Genomic DNA, 24978 nt, shown 5'->3' with positions numbered 1-24978 from the left:
TTTTTGAAAAATTACTGCTTCCACTGTTATGCAGCCGACTGCAGGCTGCACCGGAGCACATGGCCCAACTAATTAACCAATTACTTTCGACTTGTTGTACCTATGTTAAGTGAAATTTCAAGAATTGTACAGGACTTGAACACATCACACTATGAAAGCTGGATATAATAACGTCTCAAAAGCTCCTGTAAAATGTGTGATGGAAGATGAACTTACACAACTTGTTGCTGCAACAGAATAATGCCAAGAATGTTGTCCAACAATAAATAATAAGATTGGGTTGTTAAGGCACTTATTAAAATCCTCTAGTCAGATTTTCATTTCAAATAAAATAAATCCATAATATACGTAAAAAAAAAAAATTGCGAAAAGAAACGTTATATTGTTCTCACTGTTGATCAAAGACCAAAAGACTGCTTTTAACTAAAGGCTGATTTAAATTACAACTAGTCATTTTAGACCTCCTTTCAGTTCACTGGAACAAATTATCACAAGCTAGGACAATAAACAACAATTTATTTAAAACAGGGGTAGAACCAACCAACTTGCCTTCATATCCAAAATCTTTTGGAAGGTCTCTGGGTTCCCATCAGCCAAAAGTTTGATGTAGTTATCAACAAACACCACTGGTGGTTCGTGTGGGGCCATCACCACCTGTGGAAACATTTACAGTTTATTGTAGTTTTTAACCTTTATACTTGTTCACTGCTACTTTCCAATTAACCACCATAAGACCTCACAAGAGGTCTGTGAGCAATCCCACGTGGGGCCTCAATGATCCACATACAGGACCACTTGATTTAACAAAGTCAAAGAAGCTGCATGTGAAGTCAGAATTCTGGTTTTATTTATTCTTCGTACCGCTTACATTTTCACCGTTTGCAAACCAGTTGCATCATTCATGAGTGGATAGGAAATAGTTTCACGAGAAATCTTTTCAAAATAAAAATTGATATGGGTTATAAACAGACACAAAAATTTTTTTTGAAAGTGCAAAATGAGGACAACAATGTTTTTTTTTTTTTAAGAATAAAGCGTGACTGACAGCATGTACAGAACAACCTGCTCACAAAATCCTTCCCTCAGTATTCCAACTACAACATGCTATTTGTGAATGCAGGCTTTGCACCATTTACACAAATTAAAATCTATGAGCTGCACATGGAGCGTACAGGAATCACAGCAGGACAGAAATGGAGGGAAGAGCAGGCAGGAGAGGCTCAGGATTCCCTGGAATTCTCTGTTTTCTTATGGGACCTGCTAACTGAGTGATTTACTTTGCAACTGTCCTGGAACCGGGCCAAGAGAAAGGCCGACGGGGACCGCGAACATAAAAAAGGGAAAGAAATTGGAAGAGTTAGGAATGAAAAAAGAGCATTAAACGTTAGAGCGAGAAATGGGAGAAAAATTCAGCCCGGACAGGGGTGGGGATGGGGCTGCCTTTGAAATGCTCCTCAGAAAGAAAACTTCAGAAGAAGAGAAGAAAGCTGGAGCAATGGTGGGCTGGGCTGAGAGAGTGTGGAAAACAGCCACGTCTCACAGGCATTGTGCAGGCCAGGAGAGGCCATCTCAGACAGACAGAGAGAGTCTTATGTTCTTTGAACATAACTGAGCTCTGGCTCACAACACAGCGAGCCCAAACAGATTCATTTTTTAACGCTCAAAGCAAAGAATCTGACAGCTACTATTAGGAGACAGGATCTTTACTCGACTTTCTGTAGTGCTTTTGCTTCTTTAATGACAGGAGCTTTACATTGTATGTTGCCGCTTGCATATCTTTGCACTCGATTTGTCTTAATCAGTAAGTAACAGCTTACTACTGTTGCTCATCTCTGAGGTTTTCAAGTTTTATTTTTTCTATTACTGCGACTCGTATTTGTGGCAAACCTTTATCTTTCTGCGGTCTTCTGTTTTAGTGACATTTTCAGTGGCATTTTACAGGTGGGGATTCAAGGCTCCATTGATCCCTGGGGTTGCTGTAAATATGTGTCTGGTAAACCCTTTCGCAAATCTTTCCGTGATCCAACAGTGGCAAACCCACACAGAATCAGAATCCTAGTTACTGTCATGGAAAAATTACTATAAGGTCACATTTGCTGGTCATGTCATATGATATGCTTATGAACTATCACCAAAAGAATTATTTGGGTTTCATGTAGAAGGTTAGAAGTTGTTTTTCCACTACTGCGTCAGAACCAGACTATCTCTCCCTTTGTTTAATTCTTTATCGTTGGTATAAAACTCATGTGTTGTCTCTGCCTGGGAGAGCTTAGCAAGCTTTTCATCCAGACCTGCTTCATTACTGATTGTCCTACAAGCTCTCTGTATTGTGCACAATATATGAATAAACCTGATTGAGTGATTTCACCTGAACAGTGCTTGGAAATATAATTTTTTCCACGACAATTTGGTGCCGTGACCCGGATCCCTCGACTGGACATCCGAGGACGTCGACGAACAGCGTTAAGGCGCCAACCTGGACTAAACACCAGCCTCAAACCTCGATTAGGATTTAAGAGAGAAGAGGGCTGTTGGTCGGCTCCACGGATCCAGCGCTGGGATCAACGAACTCAAAACCACTGTTATCAGGTGGGATACTCACTCAGGATAACAAATTAATTTTACAAATTCTAAATTATAAAATCTAAAATAGTGAAGGATCCGAAGAACCTTTCACCCTGGGGAATAGAGATTGGCATGTTAAGAAAAAAAAAAGACGTTGGGTTAAAGTCCCACGGGAGAATAAATAAAAGAAAAGAAAAGAAAAGAAAAATATAAAAATAATAATAAAAAATTAAAAATAAAATAATAATAAAAAAAATAATAAAACAAACAAAAATAATAAAAACATAAGTGTGGGGTGAATGTCCCCTCGACAGCCGGTTTTTAGACCGAGGCAATGATAAAGGGAACCACTAGTTTCTAGGCTGAAGGTCCTAGTTAAAGCCCTTATCGGTGAATAAGGCAGGTATTTTCTTCAGTTTTAGTTTTTTTAAATTAGGGGAACTAAACCTTTAGAGAATCCTAAAGACCTTTATCGGAAATAAAGGCCCCTCTTAAAGGAGTAAGAGGCAGAGCGACCACAAAGCTGATTTGTTGGATTCTGCGAAGACGTTTGCAGTCTAAAGAGGATATCCCACCCAATTCAAGAAGAATGAGTCTACGTGGTTCCAGAATGCAATCTTCTCTCAGGGTGAATTGTTTGACTGTTTGATAATGAAATATAAAAACAGAGAGTGTGCTTGGTGTGAATGAATGTGGAATGATTTTAAATGTGGAATTTTCCCTGCAAAGTCAATTAGAAGCAGAGAAAAACAAATAAGGAAAGAAAATGCTGAACATAAATATTTAGTGGATAAATTACTGGCCTTCATATTTAAAACAAAATTTGTTTCGTTTGATTTTTTCTCTCTTTGAACAAAAATGATTTTATTTCTTAAAAGTATCAATCAATAAACTTATTTATAAGGGACCCTTTCTTACTAAAGGCATACTGGATGGAGATTAAATGACTAAAACTATATGACCATGCAAAAGGTTAAAATATGATTCATAAATACATACTGTATGTATAGAAAAAACAAGGAAGGTAACAAAACAAGCCCTAATCAACTTCTACTTGCTTCTCTTTCTCTCTGTCTGAGCCTCACTGCAGTGCATCTGACCTCTGACCTCAACTCCTCAAACCTGTCCTCCCATGGACCGGATGCTGTCCCTTCTACAAAACCAACTGATGAAAGTGACCAAGAGAATCAAGAAGATGAAGAAGACAAAGAAGACCTCCATCACATTCAGGGGACGACTGTCAGGTCTCCTGCTGGACATTCAGACTGAAAATTGAGTGCAACTGAGCTTTAAAATCCTCCACTGGTCTGAATCAGTGTGGAGAAAGAAAAGATAAACATGCTTCTGAGCTGTGACAGAAGAAGACGAATAACTGTTTGATGCCTTTTTCATCTTTGGACAACATGGACATTGACTGAGGGACGATTTGGACAACCCAAAGAGCCAACACGAGAACCAGTTGGACAGACAGGAAGCCGGAGGAGAGAGAGACGGGGGAGGATTTCGCTGCAGCGATGCCAGCAGCAGGAGTGGAAAGGGAGCGAAAAGAAAAATAAAAGACATTTAAGATAAGTTATACACACACATACAGCCACTGCAACGAAGACTGCTTGCTACTAACCCTGTACACATTTAGAAATTAGTGAGAAAGAATGTCTTCAAAAGAGTTTTGTGCCCCTGTTATCTCTGAGTCCTGAACAGAAGAACCTGTATTAAAGGTCCTTTACGGGTCCATGAGCCATAGATTGAGAAACTGTGAAGGGAAACTGTAATAACTGTGCTTCTGTAATAAAATTATGCCATTGAAATATAACAAATAAGATGTTGGAGAACATTTTAACCAAAGCTATGGTTCTGAAAGAAAAGTTTTAAAATAAATAAATCATTTAAAAGCTGAACTGTTGCAGACACAGATAGTAAATATAATGTTATCAATGAGAATTACAAAGTGGTCCTATATAAAATACTGGTGTCCCTTGACTTTCCTTTCTTTTTGAAATTCTATGCTGTATTACATAAAATATTACTAATTTTTTTTTCCTTTTGTGTTAAGAATTACAAAACCTTGCTACTGCTGTGTTTATAATGTTTTGGTATACCATATAATCTATGGTTGCATTTAAATTGAACAAAGGAAAGTTTCTATAAAATACAGCTGTGATAAATTTGAACTTAGAGGTTAAAAGGATTTTGTTGTCCTGGAACTACTAGTTATGAAAAAAACTAAATAATTTAAATAATTAATGAAGCGCTTCAGCAAAAACTTGATCAATTGGTTGATATGATCCTAAATTTCTACCTTGATCTTCACTAACTGAAATCATCTGACTAAACCTGACTTGATGCAGTTTGTTGATGGTTCTGCATAATGTGACCATGCTACTGATCTAACCTTGTTTGCTGTTTTGCATAAATCACCTATGTTTGGCTCCATGTTCAAACATTTTCCTGCTAAAACGTCTGTGCTAGTAGCACTAACTGATGCATGAAAACTAATTGCTTGTGTGCTATTATTCTCACTGATTCCAAGATTCTTATTATGTTGTCTTATTGCTAAAACTTGTCCACTATGCTTTGTCGAGCCTCACAGACAGTGAAAACCTTCCTTCCATTTCCTGCCAAAGTGCTGCAGCCATCAGACCAGTTGACGGGTTGTGATGAAGGATTTTCAGAGGAAGGACTGGAACTCCAAATGCTGGCAGAGGCCGTTCCAGAGGATTTTCCAGGTGTAACTGGTGACCAACACACCTGCTGAAGTCCAGGAAGGAACAACCTGAATCCACACCAACCACTGTGAAGGACTACCTGTCTGTAATGTGACTACGTCACAACTCTAAATCTGAAACAACAACAGATTGGTGTTAAGTGCTAGTAACCTCTGACACCCAACATTCCAGAAGAGGAAAGAAACGGAATGAGGGAATATGGAAAAGATGGAAAATAACAACAACCATTGGTTGCTTTTGTACGTCAAAAGGCTCCCCAACCAAAGAACTATTGCTGGTCCACTGGCGAGTGGCCGAAGTGGGGAGTGAAGACTGAAATAAATATTTAGTAAAGATCCTGAGAGAGAAAGAAGAAAAACAAGGACGTTCATTACTCATTGTTCCAGTTACAGACATTTGTGTTGGTTATTTCTAATATTTCTTGTTGTTGTTGTTTGTTTTCTTTGTAAATGTTTTAATGTTTGTTTTTTTTCTCCTCCTTAATTAGTTTTGTATTATGTTTTTATTTTATTGTTTCTTGGATTTTTATGTCTTTAATCATTGGTATGATACCTCCTCACTTTTCCTGGACAGAACATATACAGGGCCGCCTCCCTGGCAAGGAGGGGTTGCAAGATAAGTTTTCCTACCCAACTCAGAGAAAATATTGTTATGGAGTAGACAAGGTTGCTGCCGGTAGGTTTTTCAGATCTTATGATATGTTCCTTTTGTTACATCTTCCAGGATAGTGTTGTGTTATGACTGAGGAGGGAAATGTGTTGATTAATATTAAATATTTTCATATTTATTTATAATCAAAAGGGGGGAAATGTCATGGAAAAATTACTATAAGGTCACATTTGCTGGTCATGTCATATGATATGCTTATGAACTATCACCAAAAGAATTATTTGGGTTTCATGTAGAAGGTTAGAAGTTGTTTTTCCACTACTGCGTCAGAACCAGACTATCTCTCCCTTTGTTTAATTCTTTATCGTTGGTATAAAACTCATGTGTTGTCTCTGCCTGGGAGAGCTTAGCAAGCTTTTCATCCAGACCTGCTTCATTACTGATTGTCCTACAAGCTCTCTGTATTGTGCACAATATATGAATAAACCTGATTGAGTGATTTCACCTGAACAGTGCTTGGAAATATAATTTTTTTCCACGACATTACACACAGATTCTTTTGTAGCATTTGTCAGGACATTCTTTATTTTTTACAGCTTAGTCTTCTCTTTGTCAGCCACCCTGATTGAGATTTTTTTGCTGTGCTTGTGACCCCAGTCCTGTTGGTAACTTAATTCCTGCAAAGCTTTAGATGTTGGACAGATGGCCTCATGTTTAACTCTGAAATACTTTGGTATACAGTGGGGTTTGAAGTGCATTCAATGAATTCCACATGCCAATGCCCAGTAAGTACAACAGAAGCCCAAATCATTGCTTCTCCACCACCATGCTTCCTATGTGGTATGAGGTGTGTGTGCCAATATGCTGTTTGGTGTTCTTCAAACGAAGCAGTTGTTTTCTGGCTGTACAACTGAACTTTAGTTTCATCTGTCCAAAGGACATTGGTCAGTTTAAGTTTTTTCAATAGACCCATATGCCTCAACTGGCCTGAAACATTAGTCTTTTTCCCTATCGTGCCTCTTAAAATCTTGAGACAAAGACATTTCAGGTGACTCACATCCAAGGTTTGTTCCACCTGTTCTATGACACTAAAGATCAGGACTCATAAAGACATGGCCGATTGAAAACTTGCTATTAATCCAGCAGCACCCAGACTAGTGACCGGTGGCTATGCATTGTTGTTTGGTGGAATATTTGGTATTTTTAAAAAATTACTTATTTGTTTTTTTTGCATTTGTTTATTGTGCTGTTCTGAATCTTTTAACATGCAAATAAAAGCCTGCAGAGTCTGAGATGGAGATCTAAGTTTTTTGTTTTGCAATTTCTGAGTGTTGCACAATCTAACCTTGTGATGATTTCGCCGAGATGTTCACTCCTGGAAAAACTGTCTTAAATGTTTTACACAAGTGAATAATCATTCTCACTGTAAAATGAACTTCAAATTATGTGGAAATGTCCTTATGACCCTTCCTAGGTTGATGGCCACAAACAATTGCTTCTATTCCTTCTTGGCGTTGTGCTTACAAAAACCTGTATACTCCACACTTGCAAACCTTGAAAACCGTAGTGAACATCGCTGGATATCAATAAATTAATTGCATTTTATTTGCAGTACCTGACTTCTACTTTTCCTTAATTTTACTTAAATCCAACTAAAGCAGCAAGGATGTATGCGGTTGCTTCTCATGACATTAATGACAAACGTTCTCTTTTCTATAACTTTGTTTTCAATCCATTAAGCTCAAGCAGTCTTGCTGCACCAAGCACAAACATTCAGGGAAACAAAGCAATAGATTAGAAAGAGTACAGTTCAGAGCATGTAGCAACGGATATTTCCCAAATGAAAACAGATCATCCTTATGCAATAGTGAAGAAATGCTAATGCTTAGAAAAGCTGATTTGAATATCATACCAAAGGGATCAAGACTTTTGTAAATCTAATTTACCTCCCTGGATTATTTACATATGCTCTCAAGGGTATAAAATACAACTTAAAACAATACAGCTTCAGCATGAAGCACTGGCTGGTCTGAAATGAAATAAACGTGGAGCTGGCAGCTGTGACTATCTCACAACAAACATTAAACACTTGTGAAGCTCCTGCAACTCTCACGCTATACTGTAGCTTTACTGTAAGGGTAAACCACATTTAATTCGAGTCCATGGCATCCTGAAGTGCAATTTGAAACTATCATTGAGTGAAAGGCAGAGAAATTCCTGTGTTGACCTTCTTACAATAGGTTTGTCTTTGAGGAGTCTGAGCCCAAGGTGGAAGCAATTACCTAGGAGGAACATCAATGTTACACAAAGTCAATGGCTGAAATGCTGGCCACAGGCCAAAAGCTTCTCTTTCCTTTCCGTCAAAAGCCAAAAATCGTCAGAGTAAATCTTTGCTTGAGTGTTTCCGGAGAGACTGCCACAATACTGAGAAATCATCCTTTAATCTTGGTTAAGCTTTGATAAAATGCTCAAGGTACCCACTAATTTTTCATGTGAAAATTCTACTCTTTTGAAGGCTCACAATTCCTCAGTCCTACGAGTAAAAATCCAACATTTCTCCACAGCTTATTAGCAGAAATTTCTAAATAAGAAGGAAACAAGAAACAGAGGAGGGAAAAATTCTGGAATTACACATATTACAGTTTTCTTTTTCCAGACCTGGAAACTATTTTAATCCAATATACTGTCGCTCATGAAACAATTTCAACAGATTACATATGCAGCATTGCTGTATTTCTGCTCTTTTCCGTCGCTTGGGTTGTTTTTGGTATCTGCCGTTGCAAAAATGTACTCCTATAGAACACTTGGCACTACCAATTTTCTGCTTATATCTCTTCTCGTGCATAATGTCAAGCCTTCACAATGAGAATTTCTACCCCTGCTTTCAGAGTAATGCACTTTAATCAATCTAAGGCCTGTATGCAGCCTTATCTCCGTCTGACTTCTTCAGAAACTGGATAGATCCATTCTAGTTAAATTGGGCCTTCAGGCAATCAAATCAAAAAAAAAAAAAAGGAGTGGGCCGCTTTGAATGAATTTATGCAACCCTGAAAAGGGAAAATATGTTAAATTTGAATCAGATGAGATGAATGGAAAATAACTTCTATATATTTAGGCTATTCCTCTAGAGGACCATGTCAAAGCTTAAAGAGACCACAGAGAACAGACGGCGACACAAAACCAAATATGAAATGGTGACAGAGGGGCTTGTCTGTGTCACTGTCTGAGACGACGCGAATGTGCCACAAGGCCTTCATCTAAGACAGGCTCACTTATCTCCTGCTCTCACAGTGAAAAAGGGGTTAAGGCAGCACAATCACAGCAGATCAGACTCACTGTAAACACAAAAGAAAGACCAACCCGCGGAAGGAAAGAAGCCCTCCTGGGAGTCCAGTAAAAATCAAGGGAGCATGTGCATTTCTCTACACCCCAGAGATGGTTAATTAGGGCGTGGTTTGTGTGTGGCCGCCACATACCGGTGTCCTCTAGAGCCTCATAAGGTAATTCTGAGAAAAGGCAAAATGTCTGTCCTGTGATTGCCCTCTTTGCTGGAAACATCACCCAATTTGCAATGCGGTGCGCTGCATGTGTGGGAGGAGGGTGTTGTCACGAGCAGACACTCACACACACCTTTCCACAGGAACAACCACACGCTGGTTTTAAAGGTATATGCCTGATCTTGGCCTGTTGCTTGTTCATTAAACGAGTGCAGCTCCAGTCTTGTTTGCTTCTCGCCACATGTGAGATAAGCTATTTTGTGGAAACATACTCATAAAGTGCTATTGTGAGAGGGGATAAAGACACAATTAAAGGGCTATTCTGCCAAAAATAAACTCGCAGTGGATAATCTGCTCAAGTGACTAACTCGAGGCAAACATTTAAAGCTGGCTCAGTGGTTCGACCACAAACACTCATGGGAGAACTGTTTGTTTGGTCTGTTCTTGCTTCCCATGGTGGAACCTCGATCGATGGACAAGCAGCCATGATTCAGTTTAGTAGAGTCAACATGAGCATGAACGTCACCCATATTGGGCTTCTATTTATTTGAGATAATTCTTTTGTCAGGGTGAAACGATCAAAACAATAAACAACAAAGAAAATGCAGAGCAAAAAAAATAAACCTGACACCTTTTCATTCAACTGAAATTTGCAACCATCCAGATGTCATCTGAAATAAAAGTTTCATGGTTAGACAAGAAAGATTGGATCAGTCTCAGTGGCAAGAAGCGCGTTTAGAGAAGTGAAGGTCACAGATGCAAGGTTCTGATCACTACGGCAAATGTCAAGTTATGTCGTGGCTGAAAGGCTGTTTTGCTGGTGCATTGCATAAAGTAGTCACTATTCAGCCCAAAGAGGGCAGCACTGAGGTGGTTTTAGGCAAAATAATACAGAACTCAACAAATTTCTGAGAAAATGTCAACATTTGCAGAGAAACATATAGATAGCATCTGACAGACACATTTATGCCCCTTTCCACTGGCTCTAATGGACCCTGCTCCACTCTACTTAGTAGTCTACTACTTCGACAAGTTATTTGCAAAATTATAATGGATTTGGGATTTAGTTACCCTTTAAGTCTCTGGAATGGCCTTGAACTCAACCTTACTGAAGATTTGTGGACAATGCTCAGAAGTTGGTTTGGTAAAAATACAAAAACAACCAATTTTATTGAGCTTGACCATTTCTGAAGAATATTGCCTGAACTTGAAGTTTGATGATTTCAATAAAAATGTGTTTTTTGGTGCGGTCTGCTTAGGAACATTTATCCAATATTAGTGGAGGAGTATTGTATTTATTTAGTATTGGAGCCTGTGCATAACATTGACAGGCTCCAATGTTATGCACAGAAAATCCAGAAATAATTTCAAATTCAAACACAACATTTTTGCTTTAAAGTTCATTGGAGTTGTGTGACATATAATCTTTACACCATAAATAAGAACTGTTGAAATAAACCACTAAAACCTAAAATGACATGATGGGTAGATGTAAACTTCTGCCTCAACTCTCTTGTACTTAGTTTTGCCAGTCTATTTTTGGGAAAAAGTCTAACAGACTATATTGTCTACTTATGTTAGACAAAAAAAATCTAACATAAGTAGGCTTGACAGTGAAGAGCTGACATGTTTAACGGGACATGTCAGCTCTTCACTGTCAACTGTACTAAACAGAAATAAAGAAAATCTTTTTCAGGCCACACACATAAGAGGGTTTATCTGAAGAGTCCAGCCTTTAAAGGGCACCAACCCAAAACTCCGGTTGTAAAAAAACACGACCAACACAGATTGAGCCACCCAAGTTAAATGTCATAAAATGTGAAGTGTGCTATAAGGCCAGCAAATCAGTAATACTGTGTTTAAGTTCGGCAGTCTTGTATATAGAGTCAAACTTAAGATCTCTTAAGAATCCGTCAGCCAAACAGATGCAAAGTAATCCTGAGTTTATCCAAGACAGCTATGCTGTTTAATCCTCAGTGGTTTTAAGAGATGAGGCTGAGTTTTTCCAAAATTCATTAAGTAAAGCTTGCACTCATTTAATTTTCCACACAGCAACTTGAAAAAGAGAACGCGTCTGAATAGAGCTGCTGCACAGAAGCCTAGCACATGGTCCTCCATGACTTAACGCAACTCCTCACCTTAAGTATCATCTCTGCACGCGTCATGCCTTTCACTACAATCTTGGTATAACTGGCAGGTGCCTTTCTGAGGACCTGGGAGCCTATGGATGGAAGATCCAACAAAACTGTCTTCAGGGAGTGTGTATCCAGGAGGAGCTGGTGAAGAAAATGACCAAAGAAACTTTTAATCCCACACTGTAAAATGCTCACCCAGTGGAAATGACCTCAAGAGAACTTGAAGCAACTTAAACTTACCTGCTCGGCTCCCACCATGCTGATAGGCTTACATCTGAACAAGTGGTTAATAAATTTAGGAATGAAAGAGCTAAAAAAGAAAGATAAAAGTGACAAGCATTTAGCTCTAACAACTTTAGTACCTTGCTTAGAATAATAAAAAAAAGTGCATTTGTGTGTAATACTTTGTAAATTTGATGCAAAACTGTGTGAAGTATTTTCGAGTTGAGGCAAGGTTGTCTCTGATGATGGGCACGTTTTGCTTAATGTGCATGATGATTGATGTGACGTAAGGACTCTGGTCACCCACATGCTCCACACTCTGCCACGGCATCTGAGGGTCAGATCGCGAGAGAGACTGAGAGAGTGAGCAGAAGATCTGGTCGCAAACACATCTAATCGTACGGCTTACATGATGTGACAATCCATTTAATTTAATTACATTACAGACAAAGACAGAATTATAATGTGCTTCTGGGTGGGAGCGATAAGTTCACAAAACCACCAGAAATGCAGTGTCGTAACATCTATTGACATTGCCGCTACAGGCAAAAATATGTGTATTTGTCTTTTAATGAACGACAGCTGTTTGATTTAATTTTATTAAATGAGCTGAATGTTTGACTGCTTTTATAAACCTTGCTCATAGCACTCAGAGCGGGATCGCAGGCAGCATCGAGATCCTGAACCAGCAGCTGGATACTGTTTGAGATCACACTGTAAAAAACCCCAGAAAGCATAGAAATTTGGTTGTTGCACAGAAGATGAGTGTGTTCTGAGTGTGGAGTGAAAAATGCTTACGTGCTGAAAGTGTCCATCTCCCCGGTCAGATTTATTCTCTCCACCAGGACCTTATCTACTTTTTCCTTCAGCTTCTCCTCCAGCTGAAACATATATAAGCACAAAATGTAATGCACAACAACACTTTACAACCCTTGGCCTAGAGTGCAAACAATAGAGGCTTGAACGTGGTTGTGTACAGCATTAAACAAAACTTTGCATAAATTGTCCTGCAAATGCCAGCCATAATTTATGCACATACCTGTTGTGTGGTAGCCAGACAGTATTCTGCAGTACCAAGGATGCTGCAGATCAGGCAGAGCTCATCGACATTGAACTTCGCTGCCTCATAGCCTTCTTTTTCCTTCAGCAGGCTGGTGATGGTGAGACCCCCGCTGTTACTGCTGGATCTGGACATGTTGGGGGGAAAAAAAAGGAAAAACAGCAAAAAGAGAAAGAGCAAAAAGCAAAGAAATTAGGATTTAGAAAGCATTATTCATTTACTTGAATTAGTTTGTTTTTTTTCCTCTTACAGTCACTCAAAGCATGTACAGCCTGAGAAGTTGACTGGTAGACAAAAAAATCCACATCCATAAATTGTAAAGTGGTAGAAACAGTAAAAACGAAGCATGTCACACAAAACGTCTACACCTAATAGATAATGAATGTTCAGTTCATAATGGCTCTCGAGACTGGCATGAAAATAAATCTAACGGTGAACCAGGGTTTATATGATTCTTCATAGGTCATCGAAGTGCTGAGGTAACAAGAGAAACAAATTGATACACAACTATTAACAATGTGGGAGCAAAATGATTCATTTACAGACACAAAGGGGGAAGAAGGTTGGGAGAAAATGGCAGCACATAAAACAGGAGTTTTAAACGACCTGAAGCCTTTCTAGCCAACGAGTCTTCCTGTTTAACTAAAATAAACATTGTATTTCACCGTAATTTTTATTCAGCGTACACTCATAGCATCAGAGATGAACCCCGGTAACCTCTGTTAGGAGCATGTGAAGCACTTAGGGTGTCAGACCAGCACAAATGTTCAGTTGTGAAGCACTTAAAAAGCTTCATAATTAGGCTCTCCATCAAATTGTACTAACAATTCTAACCTATCATTTTAGGTGGGTCCCACAGTAACTGCAGGTGGAACTGTCATCCATTGTTGACAAAAAAAGGTTTGTGCAATGTTTAGCTTTTTTTCTGTGCAAACTGAATAGTGGAGTTGATCTGGAGAGGTGGCTAAATTGGAGCACACCGGGAGAGATTATGTGCGGATTTGCTTATATTGCGGCTCAGTAGTAACAATCTACAATAGCTGCTTACGTGTGCCGATTCTTAATCAATTTGAGGCCAACCTGGACAGAAAACACTACTGTTTTCTGAGATGGGGATTGGCTTTACCATGAATTTCGTTTTTTAAAATTCTAATCTTTGCCAAATACAATTTTTTTTCAGGTGAAGTGCATTTTTTGTAAATGAACAATACAAACTAATTACAGCGCTCAAGTCCTCTTTGCTAATGAAGCATGACATATATTTTGTAAAACTACAACTGAATAAAAATAATACAGACAAAGCTGAACGTGTTTTAGGGCTGAACTTACTTCTAGTAGCATTTGCATTTAAATAATTGTTATTAACTCTTTTACTGAGGTAACCAAAGCTATAACTAAGTCCATGTTCTGCTTCTTTAGGTGATTTACTTCAAGCAATTCAGGTTTGTTAATTAAATCTATAATGATGGGTTTCAATATTTTAACCAGTGACAATTTATTTTGGCCGGCCCTGCTCCAGTCCTATCTTCTTAGCAAAGAGAAGTTCAGAAGAAACATGTAATTGGTTAGTCACATTATTGCTTGGATTTTAATCCGTGCATTTTGCATCCAGTGAAAACAAACATGTTAATAAACTGGACAGTATACTGTAAGTTTAGTGATATTTCCACAGTTGCGGTCTTGACTGGTCTTGAAATAAAATCCCGAGTCCTCAGCGCACGAGACTGAGACCATCAAAAAATGGTCTCCAGACCAAGACCGGTCTCAAGTACTACAACACTGAGACTATGTTTAATAGTTAATGCCAAATCAAAGACTTTTCCCCACTTTTAGGGCTACATTTGCCTCTCTTTCGTCTAATCTCTCAATGGAACATATATAAATATTTTTCAACTACAGGTAAAACTGACATTTTTTAATAACTTAGCCACAATGGACATAATTATACACAGATGCAAAAAAAACAAAAAAAAAAAACAGGGTCCAAAGAGGCCACACTGGCGACACAATATTAATAAACGTCATAACACAGACGTGGGTAAAACCACAACATAGTTCAAGCTCCTTTTGAGGGCCCCTTTCAAAACCTCACAAAACTAATTCACAGCACACCCCACTTGATGGGTGTCTGCAAGTGTGTGGATTTCTAAAGAGTCTGAGTGCATCCATGACAGTATTTGTATACCGCTCAGAATATGGCATGCATTAGTTGCAAACACAATGCTGTAATTAGCGTGCAGGAATATCTCAGTCCATGTGTGTGTGTGTTTGTATGCAAGTGTGTGTGCACCCCAGCCTAGGATGATTTCTGATGTGGCCAATGAGCCAGAGATGTTTTCGCTGGTAGCATATTAGGCTTTGCCACAACGTAACCAACTCCAGATCGCTCATGGCATGCCATCCTTATCCCTCAAACGCAGTGAAGACAGAACATGGTGGTTTCACATATAACTGCAAACCAGGCCTGCAATTTACCAAAAAGAATGAACAAACACAGGCGTGGCAGGCTCAAACAAATGAGTTTGTTACCATCTAGAAAATTGTAAATTCCCAAAGCTGGGTTTGTTTACAGTATGAGCACAAATTCAGTTCTAAACAGCATTTACAAAAACATCCTCGCAGTATTTGAAGTGTTTTGTGTAACAAGTTGTTTACCGAAGTGTCGTAGTTATGATTATGTTAACTGTTAAGGCTAAACAAGAGTTTAAAAGAAAAAGCCGCAGCCATTGCAGCGATGAGTTATCCTAATTGAATGAAGTGTCATTAGAAATGTACCCAGCAAAACCTGCCCAAAACCCATAACGCGGTAGTTGTTATTATGTATAACTTAGTAATTTGAGTCAGCTGTGTTAGAGCAGGGATGCAGCTAAAACCTGCAGGACAGAAGATCTCGAGAACCAGGGTTGGAGACCACTGGCCTAGCTTACATAGAAAATATAATGGCTTTGAGACGTTTTTAGTAATTATTTAATTTATTTATTTTTGTAACTTTTTGGAAGAAAAAAAAAACACTGAGTATTTTTAGTGAACCATACAATTGACCTTTACTTGAATAATAATATTTAAAACAAATAAATTTTTTTATTGTAATCTTTCAAATGTCAGAGTTTGTAATTGTTTTTAAGTTTCTTTGATTACATTTTTTTTTTAACAAATTAGGTCAGAGGTTAAGATCATTCAGCTATTTACCATTTGAGTAGCCTTGTTAGCAAATACTTTTACTTGAATCATTTTTGAATGACTACTTTTTACTTCTACTTGAATAAAAATATATTTCGGTAAACCAGCTATTGAGGACAAGTTTTGGCTACTCTACCCATCTCTGACAGCCGCCCCTGTAAAATCACAAACTACCTGATTAATCCCATTTTCTGGTTCAATTTGATTAACACCAGCCCCACAAAATCAAGTTTTCACTTAAATAAGACCTTTCTCACAACATGAAACAGGAACATATAATGTGTCACCTCATATCCTGATTTAAATACAGTTTCAGGGCTAATACCACTGCTGACCAGAAGCACACAAAAGCCCATCTTATATCTGAAACAAGTAAACTCAATGATCCCCAACACCATTAAGAAAACCTTCTGTGGAATAAGGAAAGAAAAGCTGAACTTTTTGGAAAACAGCTGTCCCGCTGCATCTGGAATCAAACTAACGCAGAATTTGAGAAAATGAACATCATGCTGACAGCCAAATATGGTGGAGGTATTTGAGTTATGCAGCAGAAAAATGATTGGAAGCCTGACAAAGGTTCTGGCTTTTCCCAGTCAAAGCCTTTACTTCAGTTCCACTGTAAGTAATGCGTCACCACATTACCTCAAGAAGACCATTCATGTTTGAAAACCCTCCAATGTGACTAAATTACAACAATCTGAATTGAAGCAACCCCCCCCCTCACAAAAAAAAAAAAGACTGGACCCGAATTCTAATAAAGCGATGTAAAACACTCAGTGCTGGCCTAGTTAAGCAAATACGTCATGTCAACTGTTGCCCCCAAGGGCGACACAACCAGTTATTAGGTTATAAGGGATAATCTCTTTATCACACAGGGGCACATTTTATATGTTTAAATGATGTTTTTCATATTAATCACTGATCTGGAATATTTAAGTATGATAGAAAAGGAAAAGCAGAAGAAATCTGCATGCAAATAGTTATTCAAAATACTGTATATAATTACTCAAGATTTGCTTTGAAGTTACAGAGTGAATATTTTTACATTTTTAACATCGTATATTAGTGATTAGCATGATAAGCATGGCTAGTTTTACCAAAACACTTCTGAGATTTCCAAATCTTCCATATTTCATTATGGGCAGAAGTTGAAGAACTAAAATGACTAAACAGATCCATTTTCTTGTCATCAGGTCAGTTTCTCTCAGTCTCTTCTAGCCTAAGAGGAATGCTAACTCATACAAAATACACCTGGATTTGAATTCTCATCGGTAACCGCATCCACACTGAAGAGTGTTGCCATTACTGTATTTAGGTATCTTACATTCGGTGATTATATTTGTGAGTTCTCGCCTGAACACTCACCGGTCAGACAAAGTTGAGCTGAAAATAATCTGATTTGGTTTATCAGCTCATTTCTCAAAGTTTCTCCAGACATTTTTTTAATTTATCAAACAAAAACAAATAAAAGAAACCGCTCTCACTTTGGCAAGTTGCCAGAAAGGATTTTCCAGGCGTACTCTCTGAGGAACTTCTGGAAGATTGTTGTGAGGGCGATCATGGGTTCGCCTGTGCTCAGTTGGGAACACTGGACCATGCACTTCTTGTAGTAAACGAAGAGGTCGGCACAGCTGGGCAGCACTGCGCCACCCTCCTCGGTCCCTGCCTTGGGTGGGCCTTGTGCTCGGAAATCAGCCACAAAACGGTCAATCAATTCCCCAAGGTTCCTGCAGATAAAGAAACAGTTCGCCAAAGCCACACAGGTTTTAAAGAGACACACGCACATTTTTAAGCAGCAGAATTAGGGTCATTTTAAATTAAATGAATTAATTATATAAAAACATTAAAGACATATGATGAGTCCTTATAAATAAATAACAAGCAGAGAGGCTGAGAGCCAACTGGATAAATATACAAGAAAGTGTTACTTGTGCCAAATTTTCTGTGCTGCCAGTTGTTGTGGCCCAGTTCTCTTGAATCAGGCAAATAAAGCCAAGGACAAAACAAGCAGGCCACTGTTCTCCTCAGCAACGTCCCACTGGGTACAAGCTGATTTGGCCTCTGCTTTTTGGACTGAACTGAAATGAGGTTGTAGCTGTAGCTCCCTCATGGGTCAATCCTGTCCCTTTGGACAGGACAAACAGCATTTTATGCTCCTCAGATTTGCATACGACTCTTTCCAGATACAGAAAATATTGCCAGAATTAAGGTGGGGGACTGACTGAAAGAGAACTGAAGCTCCTTGGTTAAAATTTGCAGAGGTGGTTGTTCAAAAACTAACACTGCAGAAATAAGCAACAAAAGAATATATATATATTTTTTTTAAACGAACAAATAAAAAGGACTGAGACATGAATCAGACAAAAGAAGAGTAGAGAAAGGCAATCTAAAGAAAAAAAAGGAAAGAAAGGAGAAAGAGGTGGGAAAGAAAATAGGCATATCTGCTGTGACAGCATTTATTCACCCTCCCTCTCTCTTTCTTTCAGTCTCTGTGGTTTTGCAGCTAATGGGAAACATTTCTGCCACAGCGGAGACAGAAGCATGCAGAGGAACAAGAGCTGGCGAGGCAGGAGGAGGTAAAGCAGAATAACAGGAGAAGGGACTGATTGATGAGCAGCGAGTCCAAAAAGCATTCATGGGCCAGCTTTACATACAACCTGCTCTCAAAATTGCCGTTTGCACCCTAACCCACTTCAGTGCTCTCTGCTGCTATGAGTGTGTCGCTCACTTGTCTTGGGACTCAATGTAGACGTAGAGATGAGGCTCAAAACACTTGGAGATAATGCCATGGAATGGATTGTCGGGAGCTTTGGGCTTCCTCGGCTGAAAAACCAAAAAGTGATCAGCGATCTGACTCTTTTGAAGCTGCTATAAATTTTAGGCGACTTCAACTTACCTTAGCAAGATCTTCATCCTTTTCTGATCCCACATCTTCTCCCGGATCGTCCTCTAAAAATGGGTTAGTTTGATCTAGTGGGCTATCTGGTCTCTTCTGCTGCTGTAAAAAGTATATAATACAACCTCGGTACTAATCTCTAATGCACAGTCTGTAAAGACATGTTTTCATTGTAGTTGGATTAGTCAAGGGTTTAGCACTTTCCTATAGATCACTTGCTGTGGTGCTTTAATCATAGATTTCTATAATTCAACTCCACCAAATTGCTGGCCGAAACTGCAGACAAAAAGGCTTCTGTGAAGCTTTAACTCTATAAGGTCAGGATGAGGTTGGCCTACATGGCTATTACTAATCATGTCCCTATTATCTGTTTTCACTGCAAGTGTCACTTCCCCCTTCACGCGAAAGACATGACCTGGATTAAAAGGTGCCTTCAGGCGTCAAAAATGTTGAGGATGAGAACCGAATTAAAATGTGAAAACAGCTAAATGTTTTCACGTTTTCAACACATTTCCAGTGCAAAAAAATTAATAATAATAATAATAATAATAATAATAATAATAATAATAATAATAATAATAATAATAATAATAATAATTTTTTAAAAAACAGACGGGATTTTACAGGACATAGCAACACAAACATTTCCCTAAAGATTCATTCAATCTGGAAAGTGTGGTGTGCGTACGTTTTGAAAATGTTGATTCTAAATGAAAACTAATGCAAGCTGAGGTACTGAGGTGCCTTCACAAGTCACCTCACTATACAACAGTGACGTGCGGTCAGGGGAGGCAGGTGAAGCAGTGCCTCACCAGCCATCATGGAAAGAAAGAAAATATATAATCATAAAGTAATTTAAATTGTTATATTCATCCGGTGGTTTGTACTAAAAAATTTTTATTTTTCATGTAGCTTCACCAATTTCGATTTTTATTTGTTCAAAATCGCTGAATTTTCTTATTTTCCCATTCAAATCCTTGGAGGCGATGCGGTGAGGCAGCAGCGACTCTGCCTCACCTTTTTGCGCAACCCTGGCTCTGCGCTGGCTGCTAAGCGGAGAAGAGCATGTTGCTGTGAAAATGGTTTAAACAAATTTAATATGTGAACTTATTTCCAATAATTTAGCTTATGTATATAATGTACAGTGCTTTTTGTCACCAACTGTGTTTGTATACGAGTTTAGTGTAATGAGCGATTATAAACGCAGAGAACAGGTTCGAGGTGAGGCAGGCAGTTCTCTTGCCTCATGGCGCTCAAGATCCCAGGCGTTCGTCTTGTTCACTCCTCAACTGCCGAGTAAGTGACAGCGAGCAAGGCTAAAACGATTCGGAAGAGGTAAGACAGTAATAACATTTATTTTGTTTTTTAAGGAAATGTGTGTTTTGTGAGCTACAGTTTGTATGTGTAGGGATGCAGAAGTGAAACATAACCTGTAAACTGCTGTCAATCTATGCATCTATTTGCAAATCTGATTCTGATGACGTCAGTGCCTCACCAGCTATGAACCTCACCGCACGTCACTGCTATACAATACCTGTTCAATGAAGGCCTCAGGAGTTTGTTAGGGAATATCAGTGAACAGACACATCATAAATATCAAGAAAGTAGACAGATTAGGGAGAAAGTTAAAGCAGAGTTAGGTTTAAAAAATAGCCTTAGCCTTAACACCTGCTGCAGAGCAATGTTCAATCTACAATTGAACATTGGACCCTAACAAGACTTCTCTAATCTGCTTGGCTTTGCAAAAGGGGATTAATCAGAGAAATAACTCTGGAGGAGCTGAAAAGATCCTCAGCACAGATAGGAAAATCTACAGACAGTAGAGCCATTAATTGCACACAACACATCTGGCTTTATGGGAGGAAGAAAGTCATAGTACAGAGACAAAGCAAACATGTGATCAACTATTTGGCCGACACGTATTGCATAAAATGCTATATCAACGCCACACAACACCTGAGCACACATTTCCTACTTCGTAAAAATGATGGCAGCAGCATCAGGCGTTCAGACAATAGTTGATACCAAGGCGGATGAAACTAACTCCAGGGCAAACTTGGAAATGGGGAGCTGCTGCGGAATGGTTAAGATCAAAGCATGTTCATGTGTTGGTATGGAGGACAAGTACCAGGCCTTTACTGCAGGGTATACGAATGCCAGGTGCATTGTTTAAATCCTTAAATACTTTGAAAACTGTCCATTATTTATCCATTACTTCCCAACTCCTCACTTCTTTTTGTTAGTTTGTCACAAACATCGCAATAAAACACATCGATGTCTGTGGTCGTAATGTGACAAAATGTGGAAAAGCTCAAGCGGTATGAATAATTTAGCAAAGTCCTGTCAATCCCTACTGCCGCCAGTGGGTACATAAAATTTATTACATAAATTAAAAAAAACAAAAAAAACAGGCGATTGTATTACTTTCTGATGTAACATTACTGTAAGTGAATAGTGCATTTGACTTTTGATTCAATATTCAAGTTGGACACTCCCTTTCTGAGGAGATGATAGTGTTTGGACTAAGCTTGTGACTGTGGAAACTTTTCTTACCCCAGGTTTATCCGTTAAGGTGCATCCTGTGAAGCGCTTGGCCAGCAAACCCTCAAAGTTTGTCGTCCTCTGGATAGCGAACAGAAGCAGTTTCACTTCAATTTCCTTTGCCCGGGTTCGCATCACCTTGGCTAGTTCCACCCTTTTCAAACACACACACAACAAGAACTTGTAGATGGCTTCAAAAAGGGTATTTCTTTGCAACTTGCCCAGGCACACTTTCTCAAATACTCCACCAGTCCCACCAGGTGTTTGCTAATTGCTGCTGGCTAATCTGAAGGAATTGGAAGGGGGAGTGGCAGGAGGGCAGCACTCCAGTGGTGAGGCAGAAGCTCAGAAGTTTGGAAACTGCAGTTCTGAAGAGAAGCTACGCCTGGAAAGCGGCGCTGGCTCCACCCAGGCATTTTGAATAGACAAAATGGCTGCTGTGGAAAATCCAGGTATGTTTTTGATGAGGGAATAAGATTATAACATGATGTAAAGTTCAAAAAAGACGATTTTACATAATAATGCGGTTTTAATAATCTGCTTAAGAGAACTCCCTTATCTCAGTGTTGCTTGATAAAAGCATGACACCAAGGAAAAGGATAAAACCGACTCAAAAAACGCATAGTAAAGCATGGTCATTATGGGTCGGTCAATAATAAAATGTCAGAGTCTTATTAGAAACAATACTGATGGGCCTTTTTGCACACTATGTCAAAACTGTTTTCAAGGTTTAGTTTACCATCTTTAACAGTCCCAAGATATTTGTAAGACTCTCTCAATGCCTTGAACTTCGATTAAAGTGACTTTGTGGGTGTGTACTGTGTGCATATACATTTGTGTATATATATTTGACACACGTCAAATTGTTTGAATTCAGAGGCACTCACAGTGGCTGTGTAAAACTTTTTAGAAATATAAAAACGTAACTAAACTAAAATGAGGCGCTACAGCTGTTTACAAAATCATGGTTTCCTTTGCAGTTTGTTTTCTCATTTCATGTTACCACCACTGATGCCACTTTGTTCTAAATTCAACTTTTTCTTCCAGTTATCCATGATGATGCCTATGAGTACTCTTCTATCTCTATAGTCCTTCTGAAGATGATACTTGCAATTTTTCTTCATTCAAGCCACTTTTGTACAACCTGTTAAAGGCAGAACTGTTGCCTTCATTCCACTTTGATGGTCCGTGTGAGAGGCACCGACATGAAATTGGAGGAAAACTGTTTTTGAGCCTTGACGTTGACAGAGGAAGAATTCACAGAACCGAACAGAAAGGGCACCGAAGCTGTTGTGTTGCAATGTCAGACTTCTGGTTTCAAAATGTCAGCCCGCTTTAAAAAAAGCACAAGAGGGGGTTGCATTGCAACAGTTTAGCTTGACTTAGTGAGAGCAGGAATGGTGGCAAAATGACAGACTCAACTGAGTGGTTTTATGGTGAAAGAAGTAAGTAAAGCGGGCTTCGGTTACAGCCAGAAGCAACACACAGAGGCCAAAGCCCACTGGGTCAGTGCTTATGTGGGCCATTGACTTCAACTGCTGAAAAACGATTGCTGTTCCAGAGTAGAAACTCATCAGCAATTCAGATCAATTCATAATGCTAAGGATTTGAAATGACAAATTTCTTCAATGTCTGTGCATTATTTGTTTTACTGTTTCCCGTCACTTTCTACCCTCTTTGCCTGTACAAATGATTAGCCCTTAGAGCAGTCATAAACTATGTGATTAATTCCCCAAGCTTTGTTTGAACACCCGTGATTTTTGTGTGTTTTTTTTTTTTTACTTGGTGATGTGGCAGAACTCCACAGCGATTCGCTCCGTCATGCACCACTCTTCAGGAAACATGCGACCATATTTTTCCTCGTAGTCTACAAGCTGTCGCTTGATCCAAGCATAGCGGCGATCAATCTTATCCAGCCAGGCGACCTAAAAAACAGAGGACAATAACTAAGCGCTTTATTCTGGCGCCAATTGTGCATAGCAAGATTAAACAAACATTTATTTTAGTCTTACATCTTGATTTTCCTGGAAGAGAACCAGATACTCCGAGAGGTGCTGCCTGATAAATTTTTTGATAATCTCCTGTTTGATGCGCGGGTCGAGTACATTTGCCACCAGGCAGGCATCTCTGAGGACATTACTGGGTCCACCGGGTCTCTGTGTGGACGCGTTTAGACATCAAAGTTAAGTCTCCTTATTTGAGGATAAGGAGAAAAAAGGAACATGAAAATAAAGATTTTTCTTTATATAACATGTTTACCTTGGAGCCTTGAGCAGGAAAGGCTTCTTCAAAATCTGCCAGAATCTGAGTCCCCAGCTCACTCTGTGCTGCCTTCACTCTTTCAGAAACAAAACAATTAGATTGAGCTGTTAATTGTTCTCCACGGCAGCTCAGCTCAGCATTTCAGAAGAGTAATAGCATTTTTCTGCTGCACGTGACTGTCAATTAATTCCACTCCCTAATTACTGTGGCTTTTTTATGGCTAACAACCAAATGAAAGATAATTTGGCTTAATTAATGTACAAACATTAAATACAAGGACACTGAGCAGAAATGTAAAAGTAAAATAATGCAACCCTAAAGCTCTGTTCAGTTAATGATGAATCTGTAGCAGCCTTTCATCTAGGCCCACTAGTGGAATTAGCAATGCAAAATTTTGCATAAACTGTAAAGAGAGAAGAGCAACTATTGCATTTAGACACCTAATGGGCTGCAAGTTATTTGTTATGTTTGTTTACAAACAAACAACCACGCATTAGATCATATTTAATAAGTTGCTGAAAACAAAGTAAATATGTAAATTAATTAGCTGCTTAATGAAACAAGACAAAGTAATAAATATCACGTACGGTGCACTCTGAGAAAATACGTAAAAAGATTGATTTTAAATCCTGAAACAAATACCAACACCAAAACACAGAAAATATAAGAATGTCTAATTTACTGTAATAACATAAATTAGACATTATAATTACATTATTATACATTATAATTACACTGTAATTATAAGGAAACAGCAATTTCAAAAAAAAATACAAATGAATAAAAAGAAAGAGCATTGAGATTGCTTTTGGGGAAAAAAAAATTAACACTCTGTCTCTCAGGTTTTCAGGTCTCCTGTTTCACAAGAAAGAGCTATGATAAGAAAATATCACCTCGGTTTTGATTTAGGTGTTATAAAAGGACACCTTCCAGAAATCCTAATCGTTCTCGAGTGTTTGTTGGATAAAATCAACTCTGATAAATATGTCTGGTGAATGCAATTAAAAATCATTAAACTAACCTCATTATTTTACAACACAAACATGGAGCCGAAAATGAAAGAAAAAAAACCTTATCACTACTGAAAATTAATCTTCCATGGTCACAAATTCTATATGCATTTAAGAATACATTTAATAAAAAAGTATAAATAAATTATTAATTAAACAGAACTGTTTAATTCCCAAGCAACACATTTAAACTTTATAATGGATTATAACAGGTGTATATTATCACAGGCAGGTTTACTTTGGGTGAAACTTCAATGTTCCTGGGTAATCTGCTC

General features: G+C 38.6%; 1 protein-coding gene across 2 annotated transcripts in view; it reads right to left on the bottom strand.

The window, feature by feature from the left end:
* vps53 (VPS53 subunit of GARP complex) overlaps nt 1-24978 on the bottom strand; it is a 38595-nt gene that overhangs the window by 1578 nt on the left and 12039 nt on the right. For both annotated transcript variants that reach the window (XM_044119688.1, XM_044119689.1), the window contains 14 exons: nt 23691-23769; nt 23444-23587; nt 23214-23356; nt 21444-21585; nt 18891-18992; nt 18723-18817; nt 17479-17721; nt 12794-12941; nt 12553-12635; nt 12390-12468; nt 11937-12085; nt 11773-11842; nt 11536-11673; nt 550-654 (listed from right to left, as the gene is read on the bottom strand). In XM_044119688.1, coding sequence (XP_043975623.1) covers nt 550-654; nt 11536-11673; nt 11773-11842; nt 11937-12085; nt 12390-12468; nt 12553-12635; nt 12794-12941; nt 17479-17721; nt 18723-18817; nt 18891-18992; nt 21444-21585; nt 23214-23356; nt 23444-23587; nt 23691-23769 — 1720 coding nt within the window. The remainder of the gene's footprint in view (nt 1-549; nt 655-11535; nt 11674-11772; nt 11843-11936; nt 12086-12389; nt 12469-12552; nt 12636-12793; nt 12942-17478; nt 17722-18722; nt 18818-18890; nt 18993-21443; nt 21586-23213; nt 23357-23443; nt 23588-23690; nt 23770-24978) is intronic.

The sequence above is a fragment of the Gambusia affinis genome, linkage group LG06, assembly GCF_019740435.1.
Source record: "Gambusia affinis linkage group LG06, SWU_Gaff_1.0, whole genome shotgun sequence".
Taxonomy (NCBI): Eukaryota; Metazoa; Chordata; class Actinopteri; order Cyprinodontiformes; family Poeciliidae; genus Gambusia; species Gambusia affinis.
Note: the sequence above shows the minus strand (reverse complement) of the source record. Positions and strands in the feature narration are given on the sequence as shown.